This window comes from Nyctereutes procyonoides, unplaced genomic scaffold, assembly GCF_905146905.1.
Source record: "Nyctereutes procyonoides isolate TBG_1078 unplaced genomic scaffold, NYPRO_anot_genome, whole genome shotgun sequence".
NCBI lineage: Eukaryota > Metazoa > Chordata > Mammalia > Carnivora > Canidae > Nyctereutes > Nyctereutes procyonoides.
Genome location: NW_026575139.1, coordinates 27,372,140 through 27,391,664, shown reverse-complemented (window position 1 = coordinate 27,391,664; position 19,525 = coordinate 27,372,140). Strand labels below are relative to the sequence as shown.

The window sequence follows — 19,525 nt, the reverse complement described above, 5'->3', positions numbered from 1 at the left end:
AGTGTGCCTTTAAAGGTTTGCTCTGAATCTCGGCCCCAGATTTAAAGAGCACCAGACCCACAAGCACTAGCTTTACATTGTCCCATATTTTCCTAGAAATCAGGAATTGTGAGGTGCCTGGGTGGCTCAGTTAAGCATCTAATTCTTGATTTCAGCTCAAGTCACAATCTCAGGGTTGTAAGATTGAGCCCCATGTCAGTTCCACAGTGGGTATGGAGCCTGCTTAAGATTCTCTCTCTCTCTTCCTGCCTCCCCCCCCCCCCAAAAAAAAGAAAAAGGAATAAAAAAAAGAAATCAGGAATTGAAACAGAAACAGGTGCATGCCCTAGTGGCTTTCAAAGCATGGTAGCATTCTAAAGCCATAAGGATGCATGAGGACACATTCCAGCAAAGCATTCACCTCTAAGTTGGTGGTATTTGTGCTTTGTGCTTTCATTTCTGTGTGATAGCAACAGAAACCATCACGGCACACTTAATGATTACGTGGGTTAGAACTTGGCAGACTCATTGAGGGGACATTGACCATATTATCATCTTTGACAGTCTTCGTCTTTTGGGGAGAAGTGATACAATAGTAGCAAAAGAATGCAGGTTTTTTTTATTGTATTTGTGTCACTTTCTTAATAAAGATTATTAAAAAATTTAAATAATGACACTGTAAATTACCTATGCTAATGAAGGATACAGTTTAATTCAATAAGCTGATAGTCGCCCACTAGAAGCCAACTTCTTTCTGTTCACCGCCCTTTCCTCAGCACTTCTGCTTATCTTGATCACATCTCAGACCAAAATGTGAGTCTAGTTCAAGTGAACAACAGGAAACGGGGCACCAAAGAAAGTGGGCCCCAGCTATGCTCAAATAAGTCTTTGACTGGTTCAGATTGGGAGCAGAAAGCTGGGTTTTAAAAACTACACTGATGTCTCTTACCTTAGTTTAACTTTTGAACTGTTGCATAAGACATCGTCACTTAACTAGCTCATAAATATTAGGATATCAGATAGAAATAATTTATGGGCAACAACATCAAAAAAACGAGTTGTCTTTCTAAACTTCCTCGCTTAATCCTGGAGATCTACTTACAGAGCTTTCTTATTTTATCTCAATAAAAGACTGCTCTCCCCAAGTGGCTGCTTTCCCATCTGGACTCCTCTTGTTTTCATCATTTTTGAGGAGGAAAAACATCCAAGAGATCTCTGAATAAACTCTTTGTTCTCCACATTCCAAACTTGGCTTTCCCCGAGGTGTGTGTATGAACTGGAATTCATGATTTGGCCCACATTTGGAAAGATGAACCCTAGGAAATCCTTGTTTAGACAAGGACCTTTTTAGTGCTATTTTCTTTCTCTTCTGAGACGGTCATCAGACTTTTACAAGTTAAATTGTTTTGTGTTGTTTTCTCTATACAGTATTCCGTATAATAAAAGAACAGGATATATTTTGATTCTGTGTTGAATTTAATTTCTGCAACAGAAACTAAAGCCTGAAAAAAAAATAACTAAAGCCTATTGCTGGACATCCTGACTTCAAAAGTGGAAATATTTTTTTGTAGTTAACTATCATCTTATAATGCAAGCAGCTTTTTAGTGCTAGAGAATACATCAGCTCCATTATTTCCAGATGGAGCTCTTTGAGTTCGAGAGGTGATTTCTGGAGATACGTGACTTGTGTCTGCCATTCCATCTTCACCACCACCCAGTCCCCCACCCCTGGGGAGAAGGAATTTGAGTGCTCCCCCTATAAGACCATAGGAGCAGCCCTAGGACTGTTGGAGCTTTACAATGAAAGTGGCAGAGCGAGGCTAATAGTGGTTTTCGGAGAAATTTAACCTCAGTTCCCTCTAAGACTGAGTTTCAGGTATTCTTTAGGACACTGGAGTAATACTTCAGCTCTTATGGTGGAGGCTTAGGTGGCTTATAAAATCTCAGTTCTAGATATAGAACTATAGTATGTGGGTTATTTGGCTCATCTTCCTTTTGAAATATGTGGTAATTGGATATTCTTCTTCTGTGAAAACTTAAGCATTCAATTTCCTATCCCATCATTGCTCACTTTTAGGAATACATTACATATTTCTTTTTAAGTTTTAACTTGGAGTCACAAATAGAAGGTAATACTTGAGAAATTTTGTTTTGTTACTGTTTCGAGGATATTTAGATACAAAATAGACTCATGCCATTCATCAGGAATACTTCTGAGTCCTCCATGAATCCTCAGATTCAGATATTTACCCGGGAGTATAATTTTCTCTGTGAAATATCATAAAATATAACTGGAAAGCATCCCCTTCATGGTGTTACTGAGAACAGAACACCTAAGAGAGGCCCCTGGCTGCCAGGCTCTCTTCGCCCATTCGGCCTTCCCCTTCCTACCAGTCCTGCCCTGGGTGCCATTTGCATATGTACCTGTGGAGTCTATAAAGTGTGACTCCTTTCAGATGAATCGCAAATGGTCAAAATAAATGGCAGGATCTGCTACACCTTAAATCTTACTTTACCAATAAGGGCATGAGCCTAATCCTGGATTAAAGTACTGCCTTTATGCCTTTTACATAAGTTTCATTCCATTTATTTTCCTCCCCCACGTTAGGCAAGTTGTATTTAACTATAGAGAAACCAGCTGTATTTAAGTTGAAGCCAGCAGCTCTCTCAAGTGTGCCCTGCCTAGATTGCTACACAAATCTGCCTGATTCATTCACCCTGGCTGCTTCCACCACGGTTCACTGTAGATAACACCACCAGTTTACTGCTTGTAGAAGCATAGTTTTTCTTGTATTTTTATGCAAGATCCCAGACTTAAAGGTCATTAGAAAGAATTAAAAAAAAAAAAACTTGTGGAACAGATTTTCCTTTTTTCTTTAATACGAAGGGCATGATTTATATAACATACCAAAATGTGTTGGTGTTTGAAGTTTCTAAGAAGAATTATTTCACTGAATTGTGTTCTGGATACATTGTTTAGAGAAACTGATGCGGTAAAAACAGAGGATTCATTTGCTATCTAAATAGACTAAAGTCTAATTCTCTTTGGCTTACATATGTGAGCATTATGCTCTCCAGGTGGCCTTTTGAGTACAGAATTTTACAGTATTTATGGGGAGTAGTATTTATGAACAGCATAAATATTTATTCAACAAAAATAGGTAATAAGACACAATCACTATTTTAGCCTCAAATTTATCTCCAGTGTAAGGGTAGGAATGGAATTAAAATATCTGTTGTGCATTGAACTTATCACATCACAGTGTAGGGTTTTCTTAAATTTTTATATATTTATTAGAGAGAGCATACAAGTGGGGGTTGGGGGTCGGGACAGAGGGAGAGGGAGAAACAGACTCCCCACTGAGCAGGAAGCCTGACCCAGGGCTCGGTCCCAGGACCCCAGGATCATAACCTGGGCTGAAGGCAAACACTTAACCGACTGAGCCACCCAGGTGCCCCCACATGACTATGTTTAAACATAGTGTGGGATCAGCCATGAAGCCCTGATCTGTGTTAACATGCTCAGAAAAGTTTAGCTATTTCAGGGGCTTTGCCAAACAGGCATCTTAGCGTAAGAAATTTTCCTTTCTCTCTCTCTTTTTTTTTTTAAGTTGAAGCATCACCAGCCTTTATGCAGATATTTGCTGTTGGATCTTAACCACCATTGGTACTTTTAAGTCTTACCTGGATGCCACTATCCCCGCTTCCCTGCTGCTTATAGCTCCTAGCAGCTGGGGGAGCACCTCCCCACAGGAGGTTAAGGCTGGCTGCATGTGCAGCCTGGCAGAGAGCATGACAGTCATATGTCTGTTTAGTTTATAAGGAGATGATCTCTAAGATTTCAGCAGTCCCATACCAATCTTCACTGTCATTTTCTGCTTTGGCGTAAAGCAAGCAGCCACTTAATCCCTCCTCCTCCTCCTCTATTAAGGAAGTCAGCTGTGGTTAGAAGTTTCAGGGCTTGCACATTCCAGATGCTCTCCACCTGGATCATAGTTTTTTAGCATGACTTGAGGACCCTTAAATCCTAGAACTTTAGAGCTTCACTGGAATCGCTCCGGTTACAGCTAAAGCCACTGGATGTGATGGCTTCGGTGCATCTGACCCCATTTGCCGCTCCCTCCTTCAGGACTCTTTTCCCTGTCCTCTGAAACTTTACTCCTGGTGCTTTTTGGTCAGCTCTTTGCACCTGTCTCCTCGACACCACCCCCTCAATTTTGTGTTCTCTGTGGCTCCCTTATCACTTTTTCTTTTAATCCGATACCATGCAGTGTCTTGGGGGGGCTCGTTTATCTCAGCAACGTCAGCCGTCACCCGTGTGCAGTTCCGTAACGGTGCATATCTGCCTTGACCTCCTTTGTACTTTCCATATCCATTTGCCTGACACCGCTCCGAGTTTGCCCCCGAAAGTCACGCGAGTGTCTCCTCCTCACCAGCCCGAGTGGACTGCTCCTCTGTCCCCTCTCCTTTCTCCCGTGTCACCCCCCACGGCGAAGGGCCGGCTCCCCGAGTATCCAGGGCAGCGCCAGGATGCATAAGCAACTTCCTCTCCACCCTCCTCCCCATCCCACACCCATCTAGGGAGGAGTCCCAGACTTCTTGGAGTTCCTGGTTTTCAAGCCTCCTCCCTGTCATGGCCGTGGGGGCTGTCGGGTCACGCTAGGATTTTTCGGGCACGGCAGCTCTCCACCACCTCTGCTGCGTAGCGCGGGGGCAGGCTGGTGACAGTGGAGGCGCCCCTCACCGCCGCCCTCTGCACGAGCCCACCTCCCCGGGGGGGCCGCTTTCCACCTGCCACCCCAGGTCCAGCCCCGTGAGGGTCTCTTGCCAGGTTTTCTCTCCTCGATGCCTTATGCGCGTGGCCCTACTCGGTCTGCCCGTCCATTCCTTGTTTCCGCAGCTAACAACTGGTCCTCCACAGAATTTGTTATAGTTGACCCTTGAACAACACAGGTTGGGACTGTGCGGGTCCACTTACATGCGGGGTTTTTTTTCGGTAAACACAGTACAGTACTACAAAATGTATCTTCTCTTAAAACTCTCTATCCGCTTACTTTATTGTAAGAATATAGTATATAATATATACAATATGTATCATATGTGTTAATCCACTGCTTATGCTATCAGTAAGGCTCCAGGTTGACAGGAGCTTATTAGTAAAGTTTGGGGAGAATTGAGAGTTATACATGTATTTTCACCTGTGGGTATCGGGGGGGCGGTTAGTACCCCTCAAACTCACATTGTTCAAGGGTCAACTGTATATTTCATTTTAATCTTATTTGTCAGTTTTTCCAACTCTAGCCTGTCTTATTTATCATTGTATCCCCAAGGATCAGCTATAAATTCTGGCATTGTCATAGGCCCACCATCAGTTTTTTAAAACCTTATTTAGTAATTAAACCAATAAGCAAAAGAACTAAAAGAAGTAGGAACCGAAGTAAATCACTTCAGGAGAAAATAAATCCTTTTTTATTTTATTTTTTTTAATTTATTATGGTATAATATACATAACCTAAAACTTCCCACTTTAACAGTTTTTAAGTGAGGGGTTCTGTGGCACTGTGTACAGTCACCCCACCATCCATCTCCAGAACCTCTCACCTAGCTGAACAGAAACCGTCCCCATGAAACAGCCCCTTCCCGTACCCTCCCCGCCCCTGGTCACCGCCATTCTACTTTACATCTCTATGAATTTGACTACTTACGTAAGTAGAATCATAAAATATTTCTTTTTAGGACTGGTTATTTCGCTTTAACATAGTGCCTTTGGTTTCACCTGCATTGGAATTTCCTGTCTTAGTAGTGGCTGCTATAGCAAAACTCCATTGGCCAGGCAGCTTAAGCAGCAGTTGTTTGTTTCTCAGAAAGTTCTGCAGCTGGGAATGCCAAGATCAAGGCTCCAGCAGATGCAATTCTTGATGAGGACCCTCTTCTGGCTTCTTATTATACCCTCACATGGCAGAGAGAGGGAAGCTCTGGTTTCTCTTTTTCTCCTTACAAGGATATATTGATCCCATTGTGGATCATGACCTTACCTAAGACTAATCACCCTCAAAGGCCCTCCTCCTGATATCATTACAATGAGGATTAGGGCTTCAACACATACACTTAGTGGTGGTGGTGGTTTAGGGGGGACACACATTCAGTCCATTCACACTTCCTTTCAAAGGTTGAATAATACTACATTCTGTGTAGATACCACATTTTGTTTATCCATTCACCCTTCAGTGCACACTTAATCAATCAGTTCATTTTTATAAAAATTAAAAGATCAGTAAAAATGAAGACTCAGTAGTCTGACAAAGCTGTAGAATTAAAGCTGGATTTAAGTAGAAGTCCTTGATTTTTGTTGGCTGAGTTTCGAATGCTCCTGTTTTAAAAGTACATTGAGTAAAGCTGTCTCACACTGACTTAAAGTGAAATGTGAGTTGTTCTTGATTGAATTTCCTATAAAAGCTTTCAGTTTAGAGGAAACTGAATTATGGTATTGTATTTATCGGCCAAGATGAGGAGGAAAAGCAGAGGGCCATACTTGACTTAAACTCACTGGTCTCTTAAGGCTCCTTTGCCTGCAGCTCTCCAAAGGAGCTGACATACTGTGGCAACCACACTGGGATTACAGTTAGACGGTGTGCAGGCTCACATGTTCAGATTATACTGCAGTGATGTTTCCTATGTAAGTATTCAGGAAATGTGCACAGTGCTTGAGTTCCTCATACCCTGCCCCCATTCCCTTTCCTTTATGCACTCCAGAAGGACATAGGGAATGAAATCAGAGTGTTCCAGTGTGGCCCCCCAGCTCAGGCTCTCCAAGTGCTCAGAAGTTACTCTTTGGGCCAGCTAAGTAGCTGTCGTGCATCCAGCCCAGACAGATGTTCCCACAGGGCTTCCACCCTACAGAGGTTCCAGGAGCGCAGAGGCTTTGGTTCACATTCTGGCCCCACCACTTGGAAGCCATGTGGGAAGTTCCTTGTCTCCTCTGCACCTCAGGGTGCCAACAATCCAGTGAGCACCAGCCCCATCCCCTAGAGTTCATATGAAGATTGATTAAGGTAGTAGGGTGATCCTGTATCTGATCTGAACTTTAGGACAGGCCTGCCACATGTTGAGACTTAGAAAATGGTGCTTGCTCTTTGTCATTTTGTAGAGGCTCTTCCAGACACAGCTTCATGGAGGGGAAACAGATCATGTTCGGGGAGTTGGGGGGCCCCTCTCAGGCTGTGGTGGCTGCCAGCCTGGCCTGGTGAGTCCCTCTGCAGCCTAACCCAAGCTAAGTATGTGGTGGGTCACTGAATTTGCACAAGGAGGTCATGTTTTCTACAGCAACAGTGTCACGGTTTACTGTGCTGAAAACAGCCCTGGTAAGCTGTGCATTTGCAGAAGGTGTAGAAAATTCTGGAAAACTCATCCATGCAAATTAGAATGACCTTCAAGAGAATTTTATGAAAAACAGTTCAGAGTTCTGGGAAGAGTAGTAAGGTGGCATGTGACCACGTCACTACGGAACTATAGTCCTGTGAGCAGCCAGCAGCACGATCTTACCCCCCTACCCAGCTCAAGGGGTCTGCTGCATTAGGACTGCCCGAGGAGGCCTGGCCTGGTCACACCTATGGGAGGCTCTACAGAGGCCCACCATGGCCCTGGGGCTTCCTCAATTCTTACACACACACACACACACACACACACACACACACACACACACACGGCCAGCCTTCCTAGAAGCTAGATCTAACATATGTCCTGCTGTCACCCTCCTTCCCGTGGAGAAGTTAGGCTTTGGTGATGAAAGCACATCAGCTACATGAACACGTGTATTGAGAATTTAACTCACGGGGAAAAAAGTATATTCTGCTGCCTTATATTTGAAACCCCTGACATTTTTAATATTTGTTGATTGCATAATACATATATGTAAACTTGTAGAAATTAGTGATAATTATGACAAATCAGCTACCAAATCCACTGCCACAATCATCCGGGTGAAATTTTCCCAAAAGCCTTTTGTTCAGAGTCCTGGACAGTGAATGGTCTATGGTCAGCATCCACTTGTGAGAATCAACACAGTATGGTTACAGAGTGGCCATTCTGGATCTGCTTAGCATTCAAGTGCTTGCTGAGAGAAGTAGATTTAATTACCTTTTGACTTGGAGAAACAGTTGCTATATATAATGGGATGGGCAGAGTGTCCTTAGGGCTGGTCTTCAGAGTTGAGTCGCTCTCCCACTCGAGAGTATATATTTGTGTTGGGTGTGTTTGTGCTAAGTGCTGGGTGCTTGGCTGGTGGCCATGTCACAAGAGGGCTTGTTAGACACTGCCTCAGGCCACATAAAGTGGCCCTGGACCACTTTCTGTGGAGCTGCAGGCTCATTTTAAGGAACCTAGTGTGAATACATCAGGGGGCTGGTAGGGGAAGGGCTGACTCCTATGCTTGTGGCCCTGCAAACATGTATGTGTAGGCATTCACTGTCCCAACCAGTTCCCGCTCTGGAGAGAATCAGGACCCAGTCTCATTGAACAGCCTGGAGTGTCCCAATCTGTCACTTTTTGCTTGACTCTTTTGGTTTCCCATTATATTTTTAAAATGACAGATGATGATGGCATATGAAATGGCACAAAATAAAAATAGGGATGTAGAGATGAAGATGTGGTGCAGCCCTGAACCGTGGTTAGCAATATGTGCTTGTGAATAATTGATGGACTAGTCTGCAGATGGTTCAGGCCCAAGTCCTGGTAGGGTTTTGTAGGAAAGGAGAGTGGGTTGTGTGGTGGTGTTTTTCTCTTCTCCTAGCTCAGGCCAGTTGTGTGGAGAGGGCTGGGGGTCTCAGAGACCCTTCGAGGAAGTTGCCTGTGGGCAGCCACTCTGAGCAGAGGCCAGCATGGCATCTATATTTCAGCTTCTGCTTCCCATGTTCTTATTTGTAAACTGGGATAAAGAATGAATTTATCTTGCCTGGTTTTTTCCAGTCTTTAAAATCTCAGCATGTCAAAAAAAAAAAAAAATCACTTAGCCTCTCACTAAAGATTTGATTGTGACTTCTTTTGATGAAAGATTAGTGAACGTTGGTGGAGGAGAGTAGGACTAATCGAAGAGACAAATGTTTTTAGTGGGCTAATGGGTTCATATCTGTCTATATCTCCCTCAAATTTGCCTGCTCACGTAGATGCTCTGGATTAGCTCTGGCCAGACCACTGCTTGGCTATAGAACCTTCTATGCGTCCCGGTTACCAGACAGAGAAGGGAAGTGCTTCCTCAGCTTACCATAGAGGAGCTCACCCTGCAAGACCCACAGTCACAACCCCTGTAGATCTCCCACCCAGGATAGTGCTCCAGCCTAACTCAGCATCATGGCAATCACATACACCCTCGCACTCATAAGTCCTAGCTCCTGACTTCTGTGGAAATCCTTGGTTTCCTGCAGAGTTATTTCACATGCATTTCTTCATAAAGCTTCCTTTCTCCTAGTTTTCACAGTAAGAGTTGGCTTCTAACCTGCCTGAGCCCGCCTGCACTCTGTGTGTATTGCCCTCATGCCACTTCCATTTTACTTGTGTTTTACTTAAAAACTTTTAAGTAGATAAGGCAGCCCTGGTGGCTCAGCGGTTTGCCTTCAGCCCAGGGCGTGATCCTGGAGACCCGGGATCAAGTCCCGCATCGGGCTCTCTGCATGGAGCCTGCTTCTCCCTCTGCCTGTGTCTCTGCTTCTCTGTCTCTCTCTGTCTCTCTATCCCCCTCTCTCTCTCTCTCTCTCTCTCTCTCTCTCTCTCTCTCTCATGAATAAAGAAATAAAATCTATTTTTTAAAAAAACTGTAAGTATATGATATTACTGAGTTCATATTCTAGGCCAGGCTCTATTGAGTCATTTGTGTGAGTTTTCTCAGTTCATCTACCCAAAGCCCAGTTGCTCTTCATGCTCTATTTTCAAATACGGATGCCCAGGGATTGAGAGATGGGATAATCAGTGCAAAGTGACAGGAGTTAATGGTGGAGCTGAGATTAGCATCCAGGCCATTGGACTCCAGAGCTTCTCTCTTAACCACTGTGCTACTTGAATGAAACCTACCGGGATCCCTGGGTGGCACAGCGGTTTGGCGCCTGCCTTTGGCCCAGGGCACGATCCTGGAGACCCAGGATCGAATCCCATGCCGGGCTCCCGGTGCATGGAGCCTGCTTCTCCCTCTGCCTGTGTCTCTGCCTCTCTGTGTGTGTGTGTGTGTGTGTGTGTGTGTGTGTGACTATCATAAATAAAAATAAAAATAAATATTAAAAACAAAAAAAGAAAGAAACCTACCGCCATTCATAGACAAGAGTTCAAGAAATACTTGTCAAATGAGTGCATGCATGTTTGTATGCTTGGGAGGCCCAGTCACATGCACTGCAGTCAGAGCCAGCTTCATGGGAGTGCAGCCTTGCAGTTGCACAGACCCCTGCTTAGAAGGGTCCATGCTGAGTTTTATGCTCTGCTGTCATTGTCTTAAAATTTGCAATACTGTGACAACACGGGGACTTTCATTTTCATTTTACACTGAGCCCCATGAATTATGTAGCTGGTCCTGCAAGTAGTCCATTTTTATTTTCTGTTCTTTAGAGTCACCCTGAGATATAAAATTGACTCTTCTTAAGAGGCACCTATGATGTGTGCCAGGCTGTGAACTTCTATCAGCTTGCCAGCTGCTGTGACGTGATGATCCATTTATCTCACTGTGATGAATTGCTGTATTTTCCTAACTGTGCAAGGGAATTAGTCCTTGTTGTAAATTGACTTTGTCACAGGAGGCTCATCAGAACAGGATTTCCATGATTCAGTCCAAACAGCTGATACAGACTGGTCAAAAAGCCAGGGGTAGCTCTGGTTCACAAAGAACACGGTAGGAAGAGATAAAAAGACATAGAGACGAGTGGCTTGAATTTGAATATAGCTTGTTCAAACTCTAGTCTGGAGATAGCACTCAGGTTACATTACCTTGAATCATTTGTGAGGGTTTTTTTGTTTTGTTTTGTTTTGTTTTGTTTTTTACATAATTCTGGAAGAATCCGGGTTGATATACATTGCTGAAGACAGATTTTAACTTGGTCCTCCTGTTCCCTGGGTGAACAGCATTTTAATTGCTAAGTTGTGGTAAAGTGCTGTGCTTAATTATGGACTCAAGTATCTAATTTGTCAGTCATTGGTACTATTTGAAACCCTCTCTTGTTTTTACCATCATTCCACCAATGGCGCTTGGGTTACAGAGGGCCTTATCTCCTTGGACACATCTAGGCAGTGCTGTCACTTTGGAGTACAAAGCAGGAGAGAGAGGCATCATTAAACCTACATATAATTACTCAGGAAAATGTCTTAGAGGCAGCCACTTGGAATCTGAGAATTCTTTATCCATAAGTTGATAAGTTATAACCCATCACAATCTGAAGAGATCAACTCAGTGAGAATCTATTAATGTTAACACTATGTATAGTCCTGTGTGCTGATTTATGGGAAGGGTGCTGTAAAAAAGCAAGAGTTACTTTATTAGAAATCTGAGTTTTGTGGGTCTCTTCTCCCTTTTACCCTGGTATAAGAATGATTCTGGAAAATGTACTGATTCTGAAATTGGACCACCTCTTCCTAAATGTCCATTCCATTCAGCTCTTTGTTCTCATTGCAGTGAAATGCATTGCATATAAATGAAAAGCTGGTGTTAGTGGAGTCTTGGAGACTATGGAGGTATTGTCTGTCTGGCTGATGATCATGACTTTTTCAGTTGCTGCATTTTTCATAGAATCAAAAGGTCCTGGTGTTTTATTTCTGCAGAGGGAAGTAATAGGAAGCTCCAGAGAACTTTTAATATCAGTTACTTTAAAAACATTTAGTTATTTCTTGGCTAAATTTACAAAAATGTGGAGGAAAGAATCTGCTGAAATTAACACTGAAAAGTTTAGATGTTTCCTTTCTCACGGTGACCAGCGCATTCTTGAAAATTCTTACATTCCACAGAATTGAAAAATCTCATAGCAACTGAAAGATGTGTTAATGTTAGTCCCGTAAACCCATTTGGCATTAATACCCAGATGTCAGAAGCTCTTCAAGATGAAGAGAAAGTAGAAAGATCTCAGTTTCTCTCAGAAGAGAAGAAAAGCCTTGGTTGGGATCTTTCACTAACTCTTCCCTGGCCTCAGCAACCCTTAAAGTACAGTGGGTGGTGGGGGATGGAGATTCAAGAAGTCAGCATGCTGGCTTCCTGTGTGAGCCAGTTTGGGGGGTACCCCTTTTCAAAGTGGCAGGACGGCACACAGCCCAGCTTGAGTAATGACCACAGCTCTCTCTGGCAGAAGTGAGCTGCCAGGGCCAGGCCGGCGGCATCTCCCGCTCCCTCAACAAGGTCTGTTCTCAGATAATATTTGTGTGATGGTATCAATGTCAATGTGTTTGAAAAGAATAGTAAGTCATCAGAATAAGGGCTAATTCTGAAATTCTTTTGTCCGCCATACATACATCTAGATTCGTAAAAACATTTGGGTGGAATTCCATCAGTTTCTGTTTGTTTGTTCAATGTGTGTGAACAGACCGAAAACAAAGCCACTATTGAGTTATATAAATGCAAAAAAGGGATGGGAGTGAATGCTGGCCTTCTGGAAATGCTATTTTTTCACTTTGGGATGACTCCAGTAACCAAGTAGAATTTTCTGATACATTTGCCAAATAAAAGAGCTGAGGTTGAGAACTAGCATGAGATATTTTAAATTAATGTACGTTTTGGAGAGCAGAGTAAGAAAAGCAAGCTCTAAATACAAATGTAAAAGTTACATCTTGACTTTTCCTATGGAATCAGTGGTCACTTCTCACAGAAACAGAAACATTTGAAGGTTCACCATACATATAGTTCACTGGCATTACTCGCTTACCCTGAAGACAGTTGGAATATCACGGGCCTTCTGGATGTTGCACTGGCCCTGTGCACTGGCCCTGACCATATGAACATGCTTGTACTGTGTTTCCTTAATTTCCATCATTCTGTAATACCTCTTCCTCTGCACGATAGGAAAAGCAAAGCACCTACAAATGAAACTGCGTTTGAAGTTTCTCTGTATTATGAGTCTATAAGGGCCAAATTCTTAAGGCAGAAAGGAGTATGGTGTCTTGTTATATTTGGATCCATGCTGCTCCTTATTCCCTACCTAGTTTCCTTTGTAATTTACTTCTCCTATGCCTCCTCCACTCCAGCCCCCCTCTGATTATTTCAGAATAAACAGCGGGAAATTAGGGAGAGGTCTTAATGGAAAAGAATAAAGGTAGGTCTCTTTTACAGTCCTCAGATAAAGTGTCTTGATCTCTCTTTTATCAAAACATGTTACCCAAAGTAGGCACGAGCCAATGTTCCAGGACCCCACTAATCCCTGACCCACTGTGGCTGCCCTGCCCATACTCCTTTCCTGAGTCTGTATCCTCATGAGAGAACCAGCTGTGTAGCTAGTATTTCTCTGAGTCTGTGCAGCAATGACAAGACTGGTAATAACAGGAGGAACTTAGGAACTCTGCCTTTTCCCCTAGCTTCTCATGCCATTCCTCCAAGGGCCTGGCATCCTTGGTGTCCTTGCTTGCTCCACTGGATAATACCCAGAGGAGCCATTAATAGTAAGTTCTCTTGCTTACTATTACCATTATATGTCAGAGTGATGATATGCTCAAGGGTGTCTGCGTAGAAGTCCATCATTCCTTTTTCTCACATTTAAGGAAGAATATTAACTTTGAATCTGTTCTCGTTGCTTTTAGTATAATATTCAATAATTGGGGCCCTTTATTGTTAGCGATCAACTGTTTTTCAACTGATGTAGACCCACCATGGCTGAGAACCCCTAGCTTGGGCATCTGATGTCACTGTGGGCCTTTATTCTGAACCCACTTACTGTCCTTCATTTTCTGCACTACTGACAGGGATTCTCATTCATTCAGCAAACATGTTTTAAGCAACCAGAGATGTAAAGATAAAATGGCTCAGCCCTGCCCCTTAAGGGGCAAATCTAGTTGGGAAAGTAGATACATGTAAAACTAACCATGCTGAAGGATGTGCTGTGGTGGCACAAAGAACAGACTGCATGATACTCAAGGAGGTTCTAACTAATCTATAAATTCAGGATTATGATGTTGGAATTAGGCCTTGAGAAAAAGGAAAGGAGGAAAGAAAGCAGAGAGGACAAGATGAGTAAAAGTATGCATATGGTAGCAGAGTCTAAAAATAGGACACATTGAATCTGTCCAGAATGTAAGGTGCATGGATGCAGGCAGAAAACATGGAGGGGAGGGAGGGCTTGGACAAGATAGTCCAAAGCCTGGAAAACGGGACCAGGGATTCGGCCCTCTGTTCTATAGGCAAAGGGAAGCTACAGAGAGCATGTTAGTAGTCAGATGACTTGGCATGGTGGAGACTGGAGGAATGGGGTGGACAGAGGCTGGAAATCGAAGACCAGTTAGAGCACAGTTATGCCAATCCAGGCTGGAGATGGGGGAGTTGGGACGACAATCGACGGGTTGAAGACCAGTTACTTTCCTAGTCTTTGTATTGTCAAGACCAGCACCCAGGGTGCCTGACACACTGTACTCATTAAAAGTTGAACTTAATTAGACTAATCGATGTGGAAGACGAAGGGGAAAGGTGCTTAGCTTGAGATAACAAATACAGGATGGACGGGGGACAAGGGAATGGAAAAACTGTTAGGTTTGACATGATTTAATTTGAGTTGCTATTGAGAGCATTCGGTAAAGAGGTCTAGGAGATGGCAGGAGATTCTTCTCAGAGCAGAGAGATCTGGATTCTGAAGTCAGATCCACCTCTTGGGCATAGATGGATTTGGGAGTAATACTCTCAGCATCCATCCTTATTCTTGTTCTGTTAGAAAAGCTTCTCATTGTGTTTGTTACCTCTTCTGTCAACTTCCTGTACCCGAAACCCCATCCTGCCCTGAGACAGAAGGCACATGGGTTCACCTTTAGAAAATGCTCTATTTCAGTGAATCAGGTTCTCTCCCCAGGCTTCAGAACTTTGGTTTGAGACAAAGGTATCTTCTCACACAAAAGCATCTGACTGACCATGCAGACCCACTGCAGGCTGTCCAAGTAAGAAAACCCAGCCTCTTTGGCGTTCAGCAATTGCTTAGCATAACGCAGTGGATTGACAGTCAAGAGGCCTGGCTTACTGAACGAACGACTTAGACTCCACTTTCTCAGCTATCCCATGGAAATGACTTACCCTAGTGCAAGAGTCAGGATTTGTGCCAGCTTTCACTCCTGAACTAAAATATTAGTAGTAAGCTGTATTTCACACCCAGTCACAGTTGCCAGAATCACTTACTGATGTCCCTGGGGTTGCCCAGTTGTCTGTGAGAGCAGAGGATCTACATCTGTCCTGATGACAGAGCTCTGATTTCTGTCCCCAGTGCCCATCAGCAAGGTCTGCAATCTGTGGAGTATACCTCTACTGTGATAATCTATAAATTCAGTAATTCCAATTAAATTCAATATCTGGCATTGTAGACTTTTTTCATGGAGATTTTTATATGGTGATGCTATGCTATCAACCACATTTAGAAATACTAAACACCAAAATCTAAGTATTCATTCCAGGCTTTGAGTAATAAAATTGGAAAACAAAGACACATACAAAGAATCCACTAGTCTCACTGTGGTCATATACTCTGGGAAAATTAGTGTGAAAAATTGGAATTAATTGCTATGTTAATGTCACTGGGGTTCAATTATCCTCTGCACTGCCATCCTAGGAAACTGTATAAGCAATTCAGCGCATTGAATTTTGGCAGCTTTGGGAAACATACATGTTTTTCCCCCCCTGTTATTTTTTTATGTTCCCTACCCCCACCCCCTGTAGGACCATTCTCTAGCTGTTCCCTTAGGGAGTAGTTTTATGGGGAAGTTTCTTTCATAGGCCTCCAGCTGGCTTCGTTTTCACTATCTCCATGAAGTCACTTTCCTTGTCACGTTTGTATGATATTATCCATCATGCACTGCCTCGGAACTTCCCCTTGGATTGACTTACTATTTCTGGTTTGTGTTCACAGGCTGTCTCCTGGTTCCGACATCTACGTGACAGTCTCATCCATGGCTCTAGCAAGGTCCCAGCAGTGCCGTAACTCCCCGAGCAACCTGTCTTCATCCAGCGAGACTGGCTCTGGTGGAGGCACTTACAGGCAAAAATCCATGCCCGAAGGGTAGGTGTGCTGCCCCTTGCATGTGGCCCCAGTCGACATCACTGTCTTTCATCCATAATAAAGGAGCAAAAGGGAAAATGTGGTTAATATTCCAGCTAGAAGAATGTTCTAATGTCTAGTTCAAACCACTTCTCAGGAAATTTATCATTCTCTAGCCTTCAAGGGCTCCGTGGCAAAGACATCAAGTCACATCATTTTCTCCAGTTGTGTGCATTGTCTAGTTTCATAGTACAGATTGTGTTACATCCTCCAAAGCCAACTCCGTGGTGCTGGCTGGAATTCATGTTGCTGTTAAAGTAGGGGAAATGATCATCCTATCCAAAGCTTAAAAATATTTTTCTCACACTCTCAAAGTCTTCTGTTGTTTCAGCTTATGGGTGGTTTTCTTTTTTTTGAAAACACAAAACACCCAAAAGTAAAACTATTTGCTCCTGACACGACTTAAAAATAATAGGCTAAATGTACATGATGTTAGAGGCTACTAAAAAACAAAAACAAAAACAGCCACAACCACTCCCGGAAAGTCTGAAGCTGGGAAGTTATTAGCAGCAAAATGTTACATGGCACACGCATGCCATCTTTGCCCAGAGGAAGAGTAAAAGAACCATCAAAGACTTCCTGCTGGCTTATGTCTCTGGGGGAGTTGGTGGAGAACTTGGAACCATTTGAAAATCAAACGTGAGGTATTTATAAAAACTGATGTTTCTATTCTTAGTTTCCCACAAATATATTTTTAACAAATACATAATTTGATTACTTTCTTGAAATTTTACCCTGTTATAAAATAGTCATACTTCCTAAGAGTACCTTTATAATGGGTATTTTCTTAATCCTATAGCATTTTGTTGGTTTTTGCAGCTATTAAGTGTGATTTTGTTGTTGTTGTTGTTGCCAAATATTTATGTTAGCAGAAAGTAGGTAATGAAACCACTGTAAAATACGCTTCCCCCACCTGCCTGCATCCTGATATTCCCGGATTCCCCTGGCAGTATTTCTAAAAAGCACATGTCTTCTTTTAATTACTTTAATGACAATCAGAAAAAAAAAATTAGCTTTTATTTATGAGTTCCTGCAAAGGGTTTTATGAGTTAAGTATTACTATCATCCCATACCACAAGCTCAGCTAATTATTTCTTGTTTTAATTAGTAGATTTTAAATGGCTGGGTTTGACTTTGAAAATAAGAATTCACTGCAACTTCAGTGTTGGTACAGCAAGAAAACATAAATGTACTAAAACAGCAGCACTGTTTTCTTGTGACCGTGATACATTTTAAATGTCTACCAAAAATGAAAGCTGAACATGAGTGTTTTGGTGAATTTTAATGTCAGAAACATGGTTTCTGCACAGTGTTTTTAATGAGGTGGTATTTATTGGACCTGATACAAAACACCAACGCTACCACAGGTGGTATTGAGGGTTTCTCCGTTGTTGGCAAGGTTACCCAGTGGTTTACCATACAGTGTAACATCTTCTTTACCCCGGGGTGATTGGGGACAAGAAGGTTAACGATACAGTGTTCTCCCCTGGACCCTAGTAGTTCCTGCCTATACCACTGATGCAGGAGACTGTGGGCTTCTGATTTACATACATTGTCCATGGGCTGGGTTGGATTCTAAAGTTACCCTTATCAAAAAAAAGAGGAGTGCATCAACCTGCAGCATAACCCATAAATGTAGGTATGCACAAGCTGACAGTGGGGCAAGACCGTACATAATCCACTGCAAACTCAGTAATGCTCAACTCTAAGAAGCTCAGAAGTGTAGGGTAGTAACAGCAGATCAGATCAGGACACAGTTGCTGTCCACAAGTGTAATCTGCTCCTTCTTGGTCCTCCATCCACCTTCAGTGGGCCCAGTATATGCCAGGGGTGGGGGTGGGGGGTGGCGTGCTTGTCCGCTCCCTGTACTGATGCCATACAGATTGGTTGAGAGGTGAAGTTTCACAGGGTGACTAATAATGCCGTTCCATGCAGGTAGGGGGAAAGGCACCCACATGAGTTTAGGATGGCAACAAGAGATAAGTTACAAAGCAACACTGTTGAAAAGACAGAGTCTCTTCGCTTGTCCTTGCATCTAGATGTCTTCAGGCCTCCTCATGCTTTGAGGAATGTTGACTGGGAGGCAGACAAAGGCCGGAGGGAGGGATGGGCTGGGTAAACAAGGAGCTTGGAGATGGTGGCCAGAAGCATTACTGAGGGCATATAACCCAAAGACCCGACCGGCAGGCAGGCCGGCCACCCACTGTAGCTTTCTTCCAGCACCCATATAGGAGGAGGGAGGAAGCCTGTCCCCAAGAACCACTGAGACCAATAAAGGAAGGTTGCAGAGAAGAAGTTGCCAGCCCATGATGAGGAGAGGCAGTGAGCCTGCCCTGTAGAGCCATGGACTGGCTCGTGAGGTGTAGAGAGTTCATGGTCACGGAGCAAGCCTCACGTGCCAGCCTGATGATACATGCTTCTCAAGGCAGGGTTGAAAGACAGCCTTGCTTTATCGTCATTTAAGACCAGCCAGCCAGAAAAGCATTGGGCTTTAAAGCCAGAGGTTTTAAAGGGTGTCTTTGGTTTCCACTGCTACCAAAAAGGAAAAGCAAAATTAGAATCCCTGTCTAACTTTTATCTCTGTGCCTTTTTGTGAAAGTCTTCATTTATTGCAAATTTAGAATAAAATCATAGGGCCAGTTGGAGGCTGTTCACTGTTCTCAGCTAAATGAGGACCCTACTTAGGAAGGAGATGGCAAAGATCATGATTAGTGACTCTCCCCCACCACCCTTTCTTGTTATCATTGTTAATGAAAAGAAGGATTATTGCATCAAGTAATAAATACCTACAAAGATGCAGACAGTTTTAGTCATTTTCTTCCAGATGTTTGGATCAATTTACAGGAAAGGCAGAACTGAAATCTGCCTTTGGTTCCTTTGTAGGAACCACCTTCTTGTTTTTTAAAGAGCACCTTTCAGTGAAATTTTCATACATCAAGTTTTTCATGTATCACAGTGGAGGTTACTTGTTCAAGGAGGCTTGGATTGAATTTGTAAACAATTGTCAGTGTGCAGAAGTAATGAGGGAGATGTTACAGCAGGAGGTCAACATTACAGCCTTCTCTGCTTTGCAATGCTTTTGTAAAGATTTGTCTCCCCAGATCCATATCGTAGAATTGCCATTTTACAAATAAAGAAATGGAGACAAAACTCAAGTGACTTTGAGAGAGGGAGGGGCTGGAACTTGGCTCCTCCTCCTTGTCTCCTGCTCTTTCCAGGACATCACTAACTGTTCTCCCCATGCATTTCTCAGCCTTTAGCAAATAAGACACCTGTCATAAGCATCAATTAGCCTGGGCTCTGTTGAT

General features: G+C 43.2%; 1 protein-coding gene across 12 annotated transcripts in view; it reads left to right on the top strand.

Annotated features, from left to right (window-relative positions):
* Positions 1–19,525, top strand: part of SIPA1L1 (signal induced proliferation associated 1 like 1) — a 372,275-nt gene that overhangs the window by 305,296 nt on the left and 47,454 nt on the right. For all 12 annotated transcript variants that reach the window (XM_055303823.1, XM_055303832.1, XM_055303835.1 and 9 more), the window contains one exon: positions 16,029–16,178. In XM_055303823.1, coding sequence (XP_055159798.1) covers positions 16,029–16,178 — 150 coding nt within the window. The remainder of the gene's footprint in view (positions 1–16,028; positions 16,179–19,525) is intronic.